The sequence below is a fragment of the Pelodiscus sinensis genome, chromosome 7, assembly GCF_052426305.1.
Source record: "Pelodiscus sinensis isolate ZL-2025 chromosome 7, ASM5242630v1, whole genome shotgun sequence".
In the NCBI taxonomy this organism is placed as follows: Eukaryota; Metazoa; Chordata; order Testudines; family Trionychidae; genus Pelodiscus; species Pelodiscus sinensis.
The window spans coordinates 46,643,083-46,664,350 of NC_143058.1; the positions used below are offsets into that span (position 1 = coordinate 46,643,083).

General features: G+C 42.7%; 1 protein-coding gene and 1 long non-coding RNA gene across 8 annotated transcripts in view; one reads left to right on the forward strand and one right to left on the reverse strand.

Annotated features, from left to right (window-relative positions):
* Nucleotides 1-18,721, forward strand: part of HOXD3 (homeobox D3) — a 36,960-nt gene extending 18,239 nt beyond the window's left edge. For 4 of the 7 annotated variants that reach the window (XM_075933697.2, XM_075933698.2, XM_075933700.2 and 1 more), the window contains 3 exons: nucleotides 8,708-8,791; nucleotides 13,509-14,063; nucleotides 15,508-17,848. In XM_075933697.2, coding sequence (XP_075789812.1) covers nucleotides 13,568-14,063; nucleotides 15,508-16,256 — 1,245 coding nt within the window. In that variant the 5' untranslated portion in view covers nucleotides 8,708-8,791; nucleotides 13,509-13,567 and the 3' untranslated portion in view covers nucleotides 16,257-17,848. Of the gene's footprint in view, nucleotides 1-7,404; nucleotides 7,670-8,707; nucleotides 8,792-13,508; nucleotides 14,064-15,507 lie in introns of those variants that run through there. The other 3 variants (XR_016350049.1, XM_075933702.2, XM_075933701.2) reach the window with 3 other exon arrangements.
* On the reverse strand, nucleotides 4,190-7,391 carry LOC106731728 (uncharacterized). The gene is made up of 3 exons (XR_001367991.4): nucleotides 7,253-7,391; nucleotides 6,161-6,379; nucleotides 4,190-4,649 (listed from the first exon to the last, which is right to left on the reverse strand). It is a non-coding gene; the product is annotated as an uncharacterized LOC106731728 (long non-coding RNA).
* Nucleotides 18,722-21,268: the final 2,547 nt, after the last annotated feature.

Below are 21,268 nucleotides of genomic sequence, written 5' to 3' on the forward strand. Positions count from 1 at the left end.
AAGCTCTGGTTAGTCGGATTCAAGATGAATCCCGCTATTGTTTACCTAATGTCTGTGCTGAGCTAATAGTGAATCATGTGGACATGTTAATTTTTTTGGGGGGGGGAGACACAACTTTGACTTCCGTTGTGTAATATTCTTTAAAGTAACTTGCTCCGAGAAACACAGCCCTCATTTTTGTGTTTTTAAGTTGAGATGGATCCCTGAAGTGAAAGAGCCAAATTCTGCTCTCAGATGGGTCTTCCACCCTCCACAGTTGAAATCTACTGAAGTAACACAAGGGTATATCTGAGAATAGAAGTTGGCCCATTGTCTTTTGAAATGTTAATATCTTCTGGACCAATGTTTGATTCAGACTCAGCTCTTGAAACCCTATTTGCCAGTCCAGCCTGGGCAGGACTGGGGGAAGTTTAAATTTACTTGGCTACAAACACATGAATACATTCTGCAAATACTTGAACTGAAGCACGAGCGTACCAAAATGTATTCTTTACACTGCCAGTGTTGTGAAGGTTCCGGAATGTACATTTTGTGTCACGATGAACAAAAACACTAATTTGCTAGTAGCCCCCATTTTACTCCAGAGAAAAGTCAGAAGTGTTGTAACTCTACTGAAAGGTTATGTTATATAGTTTATGAAGTAAAGATGTCCCTTTATGCTTATCACGTTGTGTAGCCTTTTGTTATAAGATTGCATTGTCCAACAATACTATATCTGTCAGCCTGTGATGCTTTTTATAGACTTTATCAGTGTTTTGCTGCCATTGATTAAAGTATTATTTATACTAACGGTCTCTTGTAGTTTTGATACAAGTCCTCCATAATAGATCTGGAATAACAAAAGGTAGAGAAACTCATTCTGTTTTGTACCTTGACCAAATTGCTCATATCACGTGGATCTCTATCCTCCAATCAGGCAGGCCCTTTCCTTCATAACATTATAAAAGCATGGAAGCTTACGTTTAATCCCGAAGTATATATCCATCCATGTGTCTCTTTGAACCGCTTTTCTAATGACATTGGCTAGGATGGTGTGACTCTGGGACAAACCGAAGATTGTATTTACATTCGGGCCGCAGTTAAAGTGCCCCTCAGCCATTTGTTAATGTTTTACATTTAACAAGCCACTCTTCAATGGCTCACGGATGCTAGGATGCTTGATAAGTATCAAGGAGCCACACCTGAAGTTGCCTCTTAACCTCACACAAGTGGCGTGTGCTTTAGGTGGGCGGTGAAAGGTTTTAATGTGACTTTAAAAATTGGAGAGGAATGGGTTCGGTTTTTTAATTAGGTTTATTTATTTCAGCTGATCTCAGTCAGACACAAATCAAAGACAAACCTCGAATTTTGAACTTTCCTGTAGACTTGTAGCAGACACCTCCTTTCATTTTTTATATAAGCACCTGAAACAACAAACACAACAACAACGTCTTCCTAGAAGAGGTCGATTGCACTATTTTTAGCCCAGATGTATGTCACATATGACAGCGTTTCTTGAAGAGTGGCCAAGGCATGAGTCCAAAAATAGATTATTCTTCTTCCAACGTGAAATGTACATAACGCAGTAAATACGACTTGCACCCGGAATACAAGGGAATGCAGGGGGAAGATGTGCTTGCATGTGTACTTTTAAGTGCACAGACATTAAGTTTAGATATTGAAACCCATTTTATGATCCCACTTTGACCGCCTTGTATCTAATGGCTCCTCCTGTTACTACCAATACATCAATACAATTCTGTATATTATATCACCACTAGTCGTTAAGGTAAGAATGAGGAGGAAAGGCAGAGTCAATAGCAAACACCACTCACTGTACAGTACAGTAAATAGGGACCTTTCAGTGCAGAGCCACACAGCTTCCAACGGCCATGTTTGTTATCCCTTTCCCCTGATTTTTGTAACAGTCCAGACTAAACCGATCTTGCTAGGAATAGTCATAACAGGCAGAATTCAAAGTGCAAGGAAGATGATAAGAATAGATTTCTAGAAGTCCTGACCACGTGATTTGCGAAATAATTAATTCAGCACGTCCCTTAAGAAACACGGAGTCGTCATTAATCTGCCAAGCAAAGGACTCTATCAGACTTGAAAACTGAAGAGATCCCAAGAATATAATATACAAAGGGTGTAGGCTCTTTCCCTGCACACCTATATCTTGGGTAGCAGCCGAAAAACAGACGCTTGGTATGTAAACATTTTACTTTTATTCCTTCATATTTAAATTCTGAATGCACTTAGCTGTCAAATGCTTGACAAATAGGACCCTTTGCTTCCTGATTTGGAACCATGCAATAGTCAGAAGTTGGTCTAGGCTTGTGTGGTGACCTTAGATGCAGGGGAAAAGATTTACACTTTATGAAAAATTATGATGTTGGGCAAAGGCTCCCTTTGTTTATGTGTGTGCGCGGACAGGTTCTACCTAGAGGTAACAGGAAGGCAAAAGACAAGGCAAGGGTTTGCTGAGAGCTGTATGTGTGGTGAAATGGGAGTAGATTTACTGGTTGCTTATGTCTTACTGGGAACAATACTGGCTGTCAGGGCATCTGCTGCCCATTCTTAAAATGGTGAGAAAAGGGCCTGAACTTCTTTTCAAGCAAGGGTCGTAAATTTTTCCTTGCGTCATAATAGAAGGCTATAGAACGGAGTTGAAATTTTACCCAAATGCAGGTTTTTAAGCAGCAGATAATGAATTCCGAGCTTGCTTCTCGCCCCCTCCCAAGACATTATTGCTACCCTTCCACAAAGGGAAGGATTTATTGTTAATTTTATTTTTATTTTTCTAGGATAAATGCCCATTTTTGACCTGGTCCTTTTCGGTTTCTCTCTGAAATGATGAGCAAAGCATTGCGGTGTGTGTGTGTGTGTTTGTGTGAGTGGTGGGAGAGCGGGGGAGGGGGTGTCTAAAATAGAAAAAGCCTAGGAAAAGCCCCCCAGTCTTCGGGTCAATTTGCGGGAGACTTACACTCTTGCAACTCCGGGGCCAGCGGAGCACGCTGATACAAAAATGAGGATTTCAGCTTGTATATAGAAACCACGTTTTCCCCTGCTATAAAACACAGACCGCACGGCTGAGAATTCTCTATTAACCCCCATAGCCAGTTGAAACTACTGCATGCGAACAGGATACTCTTTATTATCCCTCGCTGGAGTCATTTCTAAACATCCAGATTATAGCTTTTATAGCTTCCGTTTCGGAGGCAGGGCAGAGGCAAAGTTTCCTCTGTTATGAATTATACATTCAAACAATAACACATTAATTCAATTATTCAAAGATGACAAACGGGGATGCGCCTTGGTAGTGACTAAAACCCAGAATCGCTGCTTCCCTATAACTCCTCTTGTTTTCATCAATGAAGTTTATATTTTCCTCTTTGCCCAGAGAGAGCCCAAACTCCACAAACACACGCGGTAAAATGGCCCCGAACAGAAGTTGAACAGCTTTAATAATAACGTTTATTCCTGCATTTAGCCTGGGATATTTGATCAGTTTGACAATTGCCGGAGTTGTTGTTATAAATCATCGTAAGTAATTCCTGAAAGGGTGCGAGGCTGCTGAGGGGCGGGCGAAGACTGTAAATCTTTCTGTTTTATTGCTCTATGAACATATGCTCCAACTGGAGAAGTCTTCAGATCCTTTACTGGAGACAAATTCACTCAGAGCTTCAGTCTTCCTATCGCTGGAGTTTCACACTTCTTTATTGCTTTTTCGGGCCCCGTGCAAACTCTTAATTTTTGCTGCAGTTGTTGGTTTCTTGGTGCCGTATACCCTAAATGAACCCCTCGGTGGCGTGTGACTTTTGCTAAGAGAGATTTACAAATTACGCATTAAAAGGGAGATTTTTCTTCTTATTCCCTCCTCTTGATCTTTCCTTGATTAATGGCGCACTTTGCACTTTCACTTTTGTGTAACGAGCAAACGAGACTTTCGTCATTAGAAAATGTGCAAACACTATTCCGAACTTACGTATGTATGTATGTAAAGACACAGGCACACACATACATACCTCTGACTCAATACAGCTAGATTTTAGACAGAGACACTGATAGAGAAACGTATGTCTAACAGGAAATTATTCGAAGAACAATTGCCTTTTACTTGATGCAAGATTCAGGTACATCATTTCCAACGAATACAACATTATAAATGCGGAGTCGAAAACAATCGTTTACCTTGAACGCGTGCTTCAGTAAGAGGACTGCAATCTTTTTATAACTTGTTTGCAAAGTCAGGAAAAGCAGAGTAATTTAGATAAATGTTACAATACACTTATAGACAGTATTGTAAGGTAATACGTTACTGTCAGATCTCCATGCTTTGGATGGTAATGAAATCTTAGCAGATCCTAGATTAGGTGTGGTTTATTTATATCTACAGACACCTTAGGTAATCAAACAAAGGAGTTAAAATACATTTTTACAGAATTTGATTTCAGAACATTTGTATACACTCATTAAATACAGGACGTGTTCTCCATATAGTGCCTTTTCTATCCGTGTGTGTATATACACAGACATATGTATATGTATGTACATACACCCTCCCCCTCCAATCAGAATCAGTGCACAAACAGAAAAGTAAGACGATTTTTCTAAGGCTTCTTTAATCTTCCGAACTGAAATATTCGACTTTACCTAAATGTTTCCCCCTATAGAGAAGGAGAAAACAGAAATTAGTACATACTAATAAAACCTAGAACATTTCAGACAGCTTTGCAGTATGCATTTGTGGGCCAGAGTTTTTATTAAACCGTCTTTTCGGTTACAGAAAATCCAAATTTCTTTTCATCTTCTATAGGCAATGTTGATTTAACGAGTCGTTTGATCAGCAACGACTGAAGAAACTACCATTCAAATTAACATCCCGTGTATTTGTGGTACCCACAAAGAAAACGGATTAATAGAATAGCGAGTACAGAGTGTTCATGGATTGAAGGTTGCTGTGATAGTTCAGTTTGTCCAAAAGCTCTAAGAATACTTGATTCAACTAGGAAGAGAAGGTCTTCAAAATACTTTACCCAAAAGATCAATGTATCCAAAGGGATTTGTAACACGTCGGAAAGGAATTGTTGCCTTTTGGTACCTAAAACAATTCTAGAACCTGGTCTTTATTGGAAGGGGAGGCGGTTTTGCATTGGACTGCTGCGTTGCTTTCACAGGAAGCTTAAGGGGGCTTTTGGATCCCTGTGTAATACTCCCAGGCATGTACATTCTGGGGGGTTTAGAGAGGACGGACATTGTGAAAGTTCCAGCCTCAATCAGAACAATCTGCTCTCAGGATCACGTGAACAAATATGCTTGTATTTTAAGGCAGCGCCTATATTTCTGATTATAAAGGGGTTTCTGTTGCCCTTCTGAAAAAAAAACATAAATGGCCGCACGATTTAAAACCAAAACAAAGCAATCGCCGGCCAATTGCTTCCTTTTATTCCGTGGAGTTGATTGCCAAGGACGGTTGTTGTGAATTAAAAAGAACAACAACAACAAATTCCGAATTCCACTCGCCCTCTTTTATTGGTAGTTGAGCCTGAACCTGTTTTCATTCTATCGGGAATACTGGTGTAGGAAAATGTCTGTAAAACCGCAAGATCAGGCTTAGGACAGTCCTGTCTGCAGACAAAGGGGGAAGGATCTATTCTAACAACCGCAAGCACAGATATTGAGACTGAGGACCACAGGTTTATGATAAATGGATACACAGGTAAGCAATTGCATGACAAAATGGAACCTTTAACCATAGGTCTGCATTATCGCCTTTAGTCAGAGACTAAGTGTAATTTATTAGTCATCGGTGATCTGACTGCAAAATATGTCTAGAAATATGTTTCCATCTAGTTTAGAGCAGTATTGTCTTAAGTATATGCTATTTTTTCGGAAATTTACACACTTCCCAAACGTTCGGGAGAATTTGTTTGCCCCGGTCCTGTTTTTGGTTGTTTTCAAGTATTAAATGACAGTTAAACAAATAAAAGAAAATAACTTTTTCATGTACTGTTACTGCCAGAGTATTATGGGGCATCCTATTAAATCTCTGACTTCGACTGGTGGGCAGAATGTAGCCGGGTTGATCTGTACTCTACACATTGAAATAGATTCACCGGTAAGGGAGCCTCCACATAGGGTTCTTAAATGCACTTAGCAAATGATCTTCCATACTCACCTATTTCCTCAGCCTTTGACTCATATATATCATTTGCTCCTGTATTGCTGTCCGCGCTACTGTGGTTTTATTTATTTCAGTCACACGCGCTGTTACAGTGCTATTTGCCATTCATATACCACGAAAGTTTTCTTTACGTCTATTTCCATAGTCTGATCAACTTGTAAATGGGCCAGCGTGGTAAGCGAGGGAATGTGTACTGGATACTTGCATCTAAAACTAAGAAAATACAAACAATATTCATGCCTATTTTGGCTACTAAAAGTGAATGGATCCCACAGAAACATGTTTAAACCTTAACTCAACTTCTTGCTATTTAAAATAGCACCTTCCACTACATGCAAAATCCGTGCTTTAAATAACTTTCTACCTTTTAAAATGCATGAACTATGGAATAGCGTTTCCGATTACCCTTATCGAAACTAGCAAAATACAATATCCAAGCTTTGTGTTGGATACCAGAAGAAGGCAGTGCCGGACAAAATCTGAACAGAAGTCTTTCTATCTCTTAGGCAGCTAACTCTTCCTTCATTTTAGATGCTCATCCATATTTATGCAGAACAATGAACAGAAGGAAAGAAAGTTGTTTTGTCAATTGCGTGTGCTCTGCTCGATCAGAACGTAAAGGCAGTGAACATTTTTCTTAGCTGTATGCCTCCAAGCTGCTGGCCTGCCAAGTTAGTCAGCTGAATCCAATTACTGCAAGCAGCATTTCATTTGGCTCGATGGAAGCACTCACTTATAACTTCACCTAAAATTTCAATAATACCTATATTGGGTCCATGCCTGGATAGTTCTAAAGATTTCCTGAGGTTTATCTTTGGCAACTTTTTATCAGAGCTCAGTTCTATTTCTCTGACGAAGCTCCACTAACGACAGCACAAAGCCAACGTGTTTAAGCATCAGAGCCTTAGAAACCCAAACTTCGGATGTTGTTCGAGTTAGGATCAAAGAGATGTCTTTGTAAAATGGGCTCCAAAGAGACCCATTTCTAGAATCAGGATGGCATCACTGAGCTGCTGGTGAGGCGGTAGTGCCGCTGCAAAAAGGATCAGAAGTCGATAATTAATTAGACACAAAATGAAAACTTACCAGGTCAATCAACAGCGGATAACAATGACTTGATAACAATATTATGATCTCTCCGGCCAGAAGCTAAGGTGTGCCGAATTTATGCTTTCTTCTTACACACTGTAAAATACTATTTCTAATGAACTCCGTTCTAAAAAAAATAAATAAAGCGCTTAAAGTTGACGTACGCCCACGTGAATATATTATATAAGACGTTACCGGGACAGGCCTTGGACCGAGAACCTGGTAGAGCATCGTGTGTAATGATGAGGCTCCACTTCCCAAACTTCAGTTTGCCAGCCTAAATTAAGGTGAATTGGAAGGGGAATGCTGCACCATACTGGGTTTGGATAGGGACAGAGAAGATTTGGTGGAAAGTTGCAAGCTCTGTTATGTTGTGAGCTATTGGAGGCGCTTCCGTTGGTTGTTCATTAAGTGGTGAGTTATTGCTATACAAGCCAAAGGTCATTTCAAAGGCTTATGGTTGCTAGATATCGTCTTTATAATGACCCGGGCTTCTTTGTGGGGGATTTTCTGGCACGAATGTTCTCAGACTCCTTAGTCGACACATTGCAAAAGGGAAACGCAAAATGTTCCGTTTGAGCCCCAAATATTTGTTGTGCAGATGCAGCAGGCGAAGTGTCTATCTTAGTTTTCTGTGCGTCTTGACTAGGGAATGTAAAGGGGAGCTGCAAATAATTTGTGTGCCTCTTTCCTTAAACCGTGGATCAGGAGAAGGGAAGGGGCAGAGCTGTGCACTGGTGTTGTGCCTGGGTTTTACTTCTTGTGACAAACCCGAGATAACCACAGCTATCCATAATGTATGAGCGCCGTGGTAATGGCGCCGGGGTCTTTCTAGTAAAATTTCCATTCTTCTTAGTGTGATGGTTAGACTTGTGCATGCTCTTCCTTACCTATGCTACATGCCTGCCGTTATCACTGACTCTGCACAGCGCGAGATGCATTTAAATCCTTTTGCTGAGGGGGGAAAAGTTACATCACAATTGCCATGTTTGCACTTCCTCTTCCTAAGAGGCAAAGAGCATTGGTACTGTAGCTACTAACTTGGGGAGGTGCTGGAAGTGTTCAGGAAGCCGTGAGAATGTGGAACTGGTTTTTATTTCGATCCGAGTTGGAGCTATTTTGTCCAATGTTCCGCCCAAATGGTTACAAGGCTTTGGGGCTCTAATTACGTGAGCGCTACCCTCCCGCGCTGTATGCACTGTGTTGTCTGGAAAAGTCTATCAAGGCCTCTGTAAAGTTTTGCCGAGGAACCGTATAAAAAAACCAAAGGGTTTTCCAAGTGTGCTTAGTATATAAATGTGAAGCACCTGTGACTTGTAAAGTGAAAGAGCTGATGTGGAATAGGAGGCAAAGAGAATTGCTACCGAACAGGCGTGAATTTATTATAAAATGTATCAAGAAAGAAGTACACAACAAAACAGCTTCCACTGAAAGTTCTCACTTTTGTTTCAGGCACGTCCCAACGGATTTTCCAAAGGGCTCCGAAGATCCTACAAAAAGAGTTAAAGTCAAAATTCAAGAAAAAACATAAGTGTGGTGAGTTTTTATTTTCGTCTCTATAGATTTGCCACCTCTCTTGCTACAGAAGTAGTTGCCACGAGTAATTTACCATATGTAAAGAACAAAAATGCTTGAAAGTGTATCATTTTAGAGTATGGTAACAGAGGTTACCTGCTAACTGATCATCGATTTTCAAATCTATTTCTGCTTAATAACGTTGTCAGTACCTCACACACAAAGTATGTTATTACTGTAAAAGCTATCTCACCCAAAGAGCAGCATTTAAAATGCTCTCGCCCCATTTAAAGTAGCTCATTATTACGCCTATTTAAACAGCAATAGAAAACAAAATAAGCATTTAATAAAACCACATTCGGACCGATACTGCTCCCGATTCTGTTCCCACCGAATGGGAAGTTGTCAGCACCTTCAGTGGGAATTGGATCGGGCTCTTACAAAGCTCGTAACCTTTGAACGATGCTTTTATGTACGGAAGGCTGGGTACAAATATTAATCTTACAGCTTCAAAACATAGTATTTTAGATAGACCTTTAGTCTCTACAGAAGAATTCTGATATCGGTCAGACAGACAGACCAACATTATGATCCCGATTTACCAGTGCTATTAGGTGGCTCACAGCGTCTTAAATCACTGGAAGAGAAACAGAACATACACCTTTTAAAACGCGGCTCCCTCTGTGAGCCATTGTGTACAATCTATAACAAGAATACATTTCAGTATCAGTGGCAGCCATGATCAAATTACATCAGTCACTCTTTTCCCACAAAAATTGGGGGGAGGGGAAGCTAATTTCCTGGAAGTCTTCTGGTTGCAGTCTATCCGTCCGCATGGTAAACTCTATTCCAGCAAATCCAAAGATCATTAGTAGAAAGTGATTTGGGGGAGGTGGTAAAATAACAACAGATAAGCATAGAAGGAGTTCAGAAATCCTTGGCAACGTGAAGGAAAATAGCCTGTGCTCTGAGAAAGAAGCAGTAAAGGAGGGAACTGTTTAGCTACTTTATATATATGTCCCCTTCCAGGCTGCAAATAAGGAAAAATTGCGGAGTAGGGAATTCTTTTGCTGGTCTTCCTCCTACGCGCAGCCTGTTCTACCCTTCTGAAAGTGCTAGGTCTTGAGAAGTGTTTTCCTTTTCATTCCTTACTGAAGCGTTTACTGCCATAGTGCTAGCAGTCATAAATTTTGTTACAAACCACAGTGACAGGTGCATTGATATGCACCGTGAGAGCTCCGGCTGCTTAATAACCCCTCCACTGGCCGCTCATACTGCCTTTTATTTATTCGGTATCATATGAGATATTGATCCTAAGCAGAATTAAGTGTAGTGGAAGTATTAGTAGAGAACTGCTTAATATGAATATGTTTGGGTTTCGGATCGAACACAATTGTGAGAGTGGAAACTTGTCAGAATTTGACTTTGCTGTAATTCGGCACACACGTGGGTGTGAGTGTGGGGGTGAGAGCGTGTGAGTGGGAGAATCAGGTATTTTGTCTAACAATCCTGTATCTCTTATACCTAGTCTGACTTCCAGATATAACTGTAGGCTGCATTGTAGCCTCCGGGCATTTGGAAAACAGTGGCAGGACAAAGACCCCTATTACCATATGTGATGTATAACGGTTCAGATGAGGTTAACCTCTCTGACTAGTAGGAAGGGGAACTCGCAACACAGACATGGCTACTTTGTGGTTGCCTGGCCCTAGTGCATTTCAGTCCACCCCCCACAACGCTGGCAAACCATTTGGAAGTTACTTTCCTGCAGAATGTCTTTGGTCAAACGAAGAAGTGTTGAGCCTGTGCTTTGGTGTTACATACAAACACACCGCCTTATGCAGTGCGCTTGTAGAGTCAAAACGTGTAAGGATTTAAAAAAAAAAGATCTAAAAGATGAGCCACCAAACAGTCGAGCATTGTCCGTGTGATTTATGGCCCATTGCCTCCTTTTTAGGTTCAAGCAGAGTTCACAAGCAGTTGGTATTTCAGAAAAGGAATAAGGCTTTTAACAGTTTTTCAGCAATACTGTTTTTTAAGATTTCATGTATTCTTTTGGGAACTATATTTTATTTGGTATATAAAAGAATAGGCATAATCCTGTGTTGTGTTAAGCAAATGCTTCAGCCCAGACTATACCAGAAAACGTAAATAATAAAGGTAGAAAATTATTAACTGTGTGGATGATTTGCAGAAAGTAAATTATAGTCTCGTCTGGATCGTTGTATTTTCTTAGCACTCATAATAAATCTTTCATTATTACTTCCTGGGCCTCTGTTTATTGCATTCTTCAGGGTGGGTTTGGGGCAAAGCCTTTTTCTCTCCCTCTCCCCCCACCACCACTAGTTTCCCAAAATGATATCAGCTCATGTTGATGAAAGAAAATAACTTCTCTGGTAAAGCAATATTTAAGAGGGGATGGGAGGGCCTATCAGTTTAAAGTGACTTCGAATTTTTGTTATCTTAGTTTAGAATGTGTACTGTATTCTAGTGATAGACATGTAGCCGTGTTAATCTGGTGTAGCTGAAACAAAATACAGGACTATGTAGCACTTTAAAGACTAACAAGATAAACCATCTTGTTAGTCTTTAAAGTGCTACATAGTCCTGTATACTGTATTCTATTCACTTTTAAAAAGAATAACAATGCTATTTAGTTGTACAAATTACTATTGGGGAAGCAGCAGACAAATAAAATTAAAGGTAACACATTACTATGGCTTTGCACAAATGTTGATTTTGAAGAATAACAATTAACAGAGATTCCTTTAATATTTTAGAACTACTTTCATGTAATAAATAAGTTTAGACAATAAAAAAGACACTTGCAAATATCTCAAGTACTGACTATATTGTCAGGTGAAATATCCCGTAATTTATTTTGGCAGAAGGATAAAAGATGCAAATTTTTAAATGCATAAAAACACGGAGAATACCAGTAGAGAAATAGTAGCAACCCCATCACTGCATTTATCAAAACTACGTGTTAGTTCCTACCTTGCAAAAGATAAAATACAGATTTACATTCAACAAATTGTATACAGCTTTTGTATCTATTCAAAAATATTCATTACCGGGAGAACTTTTCATTTGGATACACTTGCCAGTTTGATGGGAAAATACTGAAATCTGAATTAAGTTTTGCATGCTAACACACAAAACATGATTTATAATGAAAACCAAACCATATTAATGGTCTCAGGTTGATTCGATTGACAATAACTAACAAGAAACGTTGTGTGAAAGATTTTTGAGCAGGGTAAAATTAATCTAAGAGTTAAGATAGAGTAGCTGACCTAAGCGTTTTCTTTATAGTACAAACTTAAGTTAGTGAATGGCGTTAGTTATACTTTAACTTCTTAGGAATCTTTCGCAGGGAAAAGAGACAGAATTTACAATAGAGATGGAATTTTCTGTTTTTTTTTTTTAAAGGTTCTAATTCTGGTTCAATCCATCATGTCATCTGGGGCCTCTTTCACACTTTTGCGCCTGCGTATACAGAAAAAAAGATTGGGGGGGAAGGGGGAGGGAAAGAAGTGAGGTGGGTTAATCTTTATACAGTACCAAAATGGTACAGGAGGGTCACCAAATATGCATATTATGGAAATACTCATATATGATAGTAAAGTGAATGATAATATGACCGTGATGGTGGAAAAATAAAGAGAAAGAGGAAAGGCGAGATGTCGATTTAGAACACGTTCTGTGAAACATGAAGGAAGAATGTATGGATGGAATGCACAAAAATACAGTAGTTAATGTCTGTCGATATATCTTTAGATCTTGTTTTACAATTCCAGATGTATGAGGGAATGGTATAGTGGGACAGTGCAACTTCCCAGTTTTTCACTGGAAGCCTAATAAATTTATGTTAATGGATCAGGTATTTTGAGGTAGAAGCATTAAGCGTCATTTCAAAGTTGGGGAAAAAAACACCCTAGAAAAAAGAGTAAATGAAACAAATTCTTAACTGTGTTCCTAAAGACGGGGAGAATAATCATTAATTATTCGCAATTAGATGAGCGTTCCAAATTATTTCTGCCATTATCAGAGGATCTGCTCAGATTTTAAAGAGATGGATCCAATGCTCACTCCTTCACTTGGGATTTGATCTATACTTTTTGATTAGAAGGAAACCTCAAGAAAGACTTTGAAGGATCTGGCTGATTACTCAACTAGATTAGGATTATTTTTAAAGGCACTTAATGTATGTTTCACCCATTTTGTGTTCAGTGTAGCTTCTGTAGTCTAGTCAGTTAATCCATTCTATTCTCTCTTTTCTCTCCCTGAAAGGAATCTGTGTACTAGCCAAATCTTAGTATGTCGGTGTGTCAAAGCGCAGAACTGAGTGAATGAGTTCGCACGAGTCTAGATGTAAGCACGTGAGCGAATGTATACACATGTGTGTTTCTAAGGAGGGGGATGTAAAAGGAGATGTCTGTCTGCCTGATATCTTGGGGGTGTTCAGCAGACTTCCTCTGCAGGTGGGGCAGTGATCACTTGCTGGTTTGAACTAGAGCAAAGAGCACGTTCTCCTGTAACTTGCAGGATTTCATCAATTCAGCCAGGGTTGATGGGCCTGCGGCAGGAGCGGGTGGGTGAGGCTCTGAGGCCTGCCAGGTGCAGGAGGCCAGACAAGATGGCCAGGAGTCAGGACGATCCCTTCTAGCCCTCCGCTCTGAGATCACACCCGTTCTCCTAATGAAAGTTCCTTTTGTGTCTCTCGCTTTCCCCCCAGGTGGCTTCCTAGGCAGTGAGTGGCCCAAACCGAACACGTGAGCCGCTGGGACCCAGTCAATGTTATTTGAGCAGGGTCCCCAGGCCTTGGCGATCCCAGAGAGCAAGATGCAGAAAACCGCGTACTACGATAACTCGGGGCTCTTCGGGGGCTACACCTACAGCAAAGCCGACGCCTACAGCTACAGCTCGGCCCACCAGCCTTACCCACAAGCCGCTCTGGACACAGACTACCCGAGCTCCGCCTGCTCCATCCAGAGCTCGGCTCCCATCCGAGCTCCAGCCCATAAGAGCAGCGAGCTGAATGGCAGCTGCATGCGGACCAACGGCAGCGGCCAAGCAAGCAGTCAGCCCCCGGGTCTAGGCGAGCAGCAGCAGCCGCCTGCGCTGCCCCCTTCTTCCCCACCGAACCCCACCAATGCAGCCCCCCCGAAAAAAACCAAAGGCGGCCCCAATTCCTCCAGCTCCTCCTCCGCCACCATTAGCAAACAGATCTTCCCCTGGATGAAAGAGTCCCGGCAGAACTCCAAGCAGAAAAACACCTGCGCCGCTTCAGGTACAGCGCTCCCCCGCCTAGCTCCCCCCATCACCTCCCCCAGGTCCGCTAAGCAGCACACGCATCAGTCCGTCCAGAGCCCCGCCCCGCCGGGCACAGTGGGGGGCGCTCAGATCTCCAGCAGGCTCCACGCTGCGGCTCTTGGCAACGTTGAGCGAGGGCCTAAGTCGAGTCCTCTGCGGCTCGGGGCCTGTGCCCGTGTCAAGAGCAACTCCGCAGCCCCGGAGTTTGCGGGGTCTTGTCCCGCCCGCTGTGATCGAAGCGTTTGGCGGAGGCGCTGCGCTGCGATGTGGGGCACACAGGCCTGCGCGCTGTCTGGCGTGCAGGGAAAAGCAGCATTTCCTCCCTCTCCGTCTAAACGCCTCAATCTGTCAGCTCTCGCTCGCTCCGAACTGGCTTCCAGGACGGAGCTTTTAGAAACGTAGACCGCACAAGCACTGAAACTCAAGCCAGGTGTTCCTAGCACTCATCCCTCGGAAGAGCCCCAACCTTTTCCCCGGTCGTGGGAGTCTGACCTCAGATTTCAAAGCGAGAAAGCCAATCCACTTGTTAGCAAGTTTTAAATCCTGCCCTTTCTCCTTTGCTCCGGTTTGGGATGAAAGAAAGGGGCGCCCCTTCCCCTCTTTCTCCATTCAGTGAAATCGAGCATATTCACAAATCCCGCAATATCTAATTTATTTTCACTCCTCGTTATCCAGTGTTGCTCCTTACTATTGACTCCTCCACCTCTGCTTCAGAGCCTGGATAAAGAATCCGGTTTAAGGAGCCTGGACTGCTCCCACTTGAAACAATAGGAATGCTGACTTTGTGCACATTGGGAGCAGGATCGGGCGTAAGGTCAGGGAGAGCGAGCAAGCAAGTGAGAGAGAGGCGTGGACAGAGGGATTTGAATCTGATGCCACTAAAAGCTCCTTGAGGGGTTTCTCAGCGTTATACAAAGCCAGAATAGTTTGCACCCTTATCGTGAATTAATGGGATATGAAGAGAGGTTATAGTGAAATCATCAGTAATCTCTGACACCCTCTTTCGCTTAAAACAGTCTCTACCCTGCCCGTTGTGTCTCATTTTACTTTGAATTGCATCTTGGCAACCTCTCGAGGGCTATGTTACATCAACTCTGCGGGTGCGTGTTGACGCATGGATGTGGTGGATATCCACCAGGGGAAGAGAGCAGGGAAAAGCAAACCCAAAATACATCGGATTCGATCCGGTGCTGGGCAAACCTTTGGCCTGGGTTGGATAGGACAGGGTCTGTGCGGACCTGGGGCGCCCAGCGGCCGTTCCTGGCGCTAGCGAAGCCACTGGCTTCTTCAGACCTGGGAGCGTGGCTGGTGCTCGTTTGGTTTGCGCGAAACAATCTCTCGATCCCTGCCCGGCCCATAGCGGGAGGCTGTGCCAGGGCCTGTAAAGCCTCAACCTGTGTTTGTTTCTCTTCCTTCGGCAGGAGAAAACTGCGAAGACAAAAGTCCCCCGGGCCCGGCTTCCAAGAGGGTCCGCACCGCCTACACCAGCGCGCAGCTGGTGGAGCTGGAGAAGGAGTTTCATTTCAATCGCTATCTCTGCCGCCCGCGCAGAGTGGAAATGGCCAATCTCCTGAACCTGACGGAGCGGCAGATAAAAATCTGGTTCCAGAACAGGCGAATGAAGTACAAAAAAGACCAGAAAGCCAAAGGGATCATGCACTCTCCCGTAGGACAGTCCCCTGACCGAAGTCCACCCTTAAGCGGCCCAAATCACGTAGGATATTCCAGCCAGCTTCCAACAGTCAATAGTCTTAGCTACGATGCGCCTTCGCCAACATCCTTTGCCAAATCCCAGCAAAACATGTATGGCCTGGCTGCGTACACAGCACCTCTCAGCAGCTGTTTGCCCCAGCAGAAAAGATACCCGGGAGCAGAGTATGACCATCACACCATGCAAAGTAGCGGCGGCTTTGCCAATCCCAATTTGCAGGGCAGCCCGGTGTATGTCGGAGGCAACTTTGTTGATTCCATGCCAGCCTCTGGCCCCATGTTCAACATCGGCCATCTTTCCCATCCTTCATCTGCCAGCGTGGACTACAGCTGCGCCGCTCAGATCCCCGGCAACCATCACCATGGACCTTGTGACCCTCATCCTACATACACAGATCTCACTTCTCATCACACGTCTCAGGGAAGGATTCAAGAAGCGCCCAAACTAACGCATCTGTAGTGGACTGGGACGGAGCCAGAGCGCGCAATGTACTCGCGTTTAAATTACCTCACTTTTCTGACGTTACCGTGTTACTTTCCTCTGAGTGCCACCAGTATTAGTGGATTTGTCTCCCCTAGCAGCTATCTTCTTTTTTGCGACTCTAAGTAAGTCAGTGAAAAGGATCCTTTCTTTTCTAGCTGTGTAAAGCATGACAGTGCAATATACTGCAAACCAAGGGACTAATAATCTGGTAATGATGTACTTGAAGGTAAGTCTTCTAGCTCAATTAGTATTAGCAGCGCGTCATGCTGAGGTGTTTTTTAGCCCAATTGTGAACGCTGGCATCTTGCCTGCCTATAAACTTATTTCAGAGAAGTTAATTTATGAATTCTTCAGTAATGTAAGGATTGCATTGAACTAAATGATATGTATTTATTGTTTTAAGCGAGCCATTTTTGTATCATCGATTATTTATCCTCGTCTTACTGTATTTATGTGGATATTTGTAGAGTTTATTCACCATAACTTCGGGAGATTGATTCAGGTCCCTGGTGACTATTGCATTTCACCTATTTAGTCTATTTGGTCTGAACTAGTTGAGAGAGTAGTTTTGAACAGTTGTAACAGTGGCTGGTGTTTGTAGTTGATGTAAGGATTAATTAAGACTCTAAGTCTTTAATAGAGTAAAACAAGCTGTGGCACCACACAAAGAAGCCCTGACACCTTGTTATAAAGTGTATTTATTTCATATTGTCTGGTGCCCTTCCAACAGCTATTTCGCTTTAAAAAAAATAAGCCACCTTTTTAAGTTGGAGGAGTGTCTGTTTCACTAACGCAAGTTGCAAAGCGGACCGCTCGGCCATTTTGTTTGGGATAAACTTCTACATACAAAAACCTCCGAGAGGCTGGTGTTTATTTATTGATTACTCTTGCACACGGTAATCCGGTGGGATACTTTGTTGGCACTGAATTCTAGCTATCTGAAACAGAAAAAGCTAAGAACCGGGAAAAAATAGAAACCGTCCAATAGGAATAATGTAATTAGGGTTTCCATAGCAATCCGAGCTACAGCTGCCCGTCTCCTTTGTTATTTAACCGTTAGTATAAAGACAACAGTATAATAAATTTTTTTAGATATAATCGGAAGCCCGAGCTTAATTTTACATATTAAAAAATGAAAGAAAATTGACAATCAAATATCTACAAATGAAAGAAAACCGCTAAGAGTAGAAACTGAGGTACAGTGGAGAAAAACTATTCCGAGGTGACCACAATAGCTTTCAGTTAGGAAAGTATCTCCCTTCTTGTAATGTTCTGTAGTACACGCTGATACATTTCTTGTGAAAACAAACCTTACTGCCATGCACAGACTATGCCACAAAAGACACAACAAAAATAGAAAGAAGCGTGTTTCCTCCTGTTTATTTACATGGCTGTGTTTAATCTCTTGCCGGCTTCACAACGGTTTTGTAAACGTAGCAATGGTATTAGCAGTGTCAGTAACCATACGTGTTCTTCCGGGAAAAAGTTATTCTCTTATCGCTTTTTAAAGTGTTCAGTTAAGATTCCCATCTTCTGTATTCCCAGCAAAATCGTCCCGACGCATCACTTTTTAGTTTGACAAGTAAACTGCCGCCCCTGCTCCATCCTCTGATGACAAGACCTGGAATTCCTAGTGTGAAAAATATTTAACGTTCTGGTCAACGTAGAAACTCTTTATTTTCTGATAAGTTGTGTTTCGCTGGACAACAATGATCCGAAATATTATTTCGGTTTTCCTCTGTGTTATTTTTCAAATGTCACGTTACGCCGAGGAAAGAAGTGTATCCTTTTGTTAAATTTCAACGTTTCCCCGCGCAGATTTGAATATCCGTGTTGTAGATCTGTAAACAAATCAGAATAAACTACTTTGATCGAAGACATATTTTAACCACTGCGAGACCTACAATTGTTTTCTATGACAATTTACTCATGGACTATTCCCTCAGTTAAGTTATTAATATTTTAAATGAACAATCAATAAGATAAATAGTAATAAACTTTATGCGTGAATTTTACAGATGCAATGCTTTGTGTTACAGTTTGCAGGAAACAGATAAAAAAACTGAACTGGCACATGTAGATGATTTTATTTTCTTCAGACTAAAGTATATTTCACGGTGTATACCGATTATGCATTTTTGATTTATAGGTGGAGCCCAGTTAGTATTTTTTGTTACTCAACGTGCATCTTCTGAGTCTGTGAGTGTCTACAGTCTAAGCATTGTCTGCTGTTTAATGGGCTAGACTTCACATAGCCTCTGAGCCGGGTTATATTATGATTAGTTTCCTTAAAATTCATCTTGCCAGGGAAATTATTATAAATACACTTCCCCGTAAAAGGGGGGAGGATTGAGGAAATTGCTTTGGAATAAAAACACAATATTACCGGTGAGCACTGGTACATCATCTCTTTGTATGTCCTGGGGGCAAATGTTCTGCTGTGTGTGGGAGGTGGGGTGGGAGAGGGGTCATGTGATAAATACATTCCGTTTTTTCTGGTTTATTCTGGTAGGAGGCAACTCTGCCGGTATGTACCCCTGGTCACAACCTAATTAGGAGAGGTGATGGAACCTTGTCTATATTGTTGGCGTCTTTACCGTGTTTGTACAGGCACCTGCAATCTGAGAGGGGCACTGTGGCACCTTTTCCATGGGCCACCGTTTAAAACGTCATACGTTACAGAGCCCGCTTTCCCAGCCAACACACGCTCCGCTCCTTTTGAGCACGCAATTAGTTTTCCGAGCCTTGGTAGCCTAAATCAAACAAAGCACGAGCGCCGGGGCTGAGCTGTGTGAGGCTCCCAAACCTTCATTTATTTCCAGGAATGGACCCTCCCCCGGCGCCATCGAAACCAATAGCCTTAGAGCATCGAGCGAGGTCAAGGAGGCTGAAGTTGGTTTTTAAATTCGTGTCGGCATCATTTCAATAAGGCCGGGCGCAGTGCTAGTCAGCGACAGTGCACGAACATTGAAAACTCAACCCCTTCTTACGGGTTACTGGGAGAGAGACCAACATGGCTTAGGTGCGTATCCGGCTCCTTAAAGCCACACGAAGCCCACTGAAGTCAACGAATCGACTCCCCATGATTTCACTTGGCTTTGGATCAGGCTCCACGCGATCTACGTAATAGCTCTTGGCTGTGCCCGTTATGTACTGAGCGAAGAGGAGAGATTTGCTAGGGATTAATTCCTGCGAAAGGAAGTTACTTAATATGGAGCATCTCAGGGAACAATGTGATGTTTTGATAGCGGAGACCACTTGTGATTAAGTTCCACACCATACTAAAAGGTTTTGGGCCTGATCCTATTGCGTGCATATAGTCCAGAGCAAAACTCACCGGGAGCTACTGAAGTCAATAAATGGGGGGCGGAAAATCATCTTTATTGTGGAAGGGAAGTTGGTAACTTTCTGCCCAGTATAATTCATACACTAATTATTTACTATTCCAAACTGAGAGCACAGGGAAAGAGAACTCAGAAATTGCACCTTTCTGTACCTCCTCCCGGGGTGGTTTGTGCTTTTTGTTTTTTGATTACACTCTAGTTCGGCGCCCTCGGTGGGACTAACCGGGGGGACTAACCGGGGCATGCCTGTATGCTGAGGCTGATATAAAGGCTGGGCTGGTGCGTATGATGCTTAATGCTCTTTGGGCTGAAATATCATTTTCAGTCTGTACAAAGTCTGCTCAGAGTCTTGATTCCAACAAAAATAAAGGAGACCTTTGAGATTCCGGAGCGCACTTCACGCTTTGCTATTATTGTCACATCGTCATCCAGTTAGGCCACGAAGCCTCCATTACAATCCACAGAACTGAGTAAGAGAAATAGGGGAACCCGCCTCCATACCAAATCCTGGAAGTATAAAGGCAGATACCCCTTGAGCGTTACCAGCAAATTCCTTTTGAATGCAGGGACTGCAAAGATCAATGCCCTCTCCCCAGCTAAGGGCATTTAAACCAGAGGCAGAGGCGCAGAACTGATGTGTGAAGCTCTGCGGGCTGGTAACCAGGCACTATGCAAGATATTTAGCATATTTAGCACGCCTAAGATACTGACCACCTTCACTACTCGTCATTCCCTTGGTCTGTCTCACTGGACACAACTCCTATAGAGCTTACATTCAACACAGGGGCCCTTGCAAAAGCGGCAGATTTTTCTGCAACCCCTGGTTAAATGTCCTGTCGGCGGGGGGACGTGATCGGGGCTGGTGAAAAACGGGTGCAGACTGAAATATCTGTAAAGTACCACAGGACCGATGTGTATTTGACAAAGCTCAGAGAAATCCCTATCTGTATAGCCAAGCTTTGGCTGGGGACTTTGACATGATCTCTGTGAGAATCTCGCTAATTTGCCTCGATACTTTATAGGCACAATGCCTGTAAATGGTTGTTTGAGAAATAAACGTGGAAGTGGCAGTCATTACATCCCGGCCTCCGGTTTGTCACGTGGTCCTCTTCTTCTGGAAACCCTTTCTTTCTGTTTGAATGTGGAAGTGCAGCCTACCATGCTGAACAGGAAAATACAGTGTAAGCCCATGGACAAAGAAATAATGCACGAAACCGTTCTCTCATATAGGTGAGGAGGGAAAACTTTTCCTCCCCTCCCCCCGGAGGATTTTTACAACCTCAGGATTTTATATGTGAGGTTTGTATCTGTTGTAGACACATCGCCAAAATGTCTAGAGTTGCAGGGATCACCATGCTTTGAGTCTCCCTCAGATGGATTTATAATTAGCTCCCTTGCATGCTGGTTAAAAGAAAGCATCAGTAATAGCCTTACACTCCAACTGGCGGGAGCTCTCCAGATTTGGAAGCCCTGACGTCCCTCCCCCGCCCCAGTCCTGTGTCTGTGCTGTTTGGCTTCCAAAGCTGCCATTCGTTTTCAATGCGAAGGCCCCGTGGAATGAGGGAACTGCCTTCGCAGCTCTCTGAAAAGACAGCTGCAGATTTGGCCTGGACTCAGGTCTTAAGAGATGGACAGGGCAAGTTT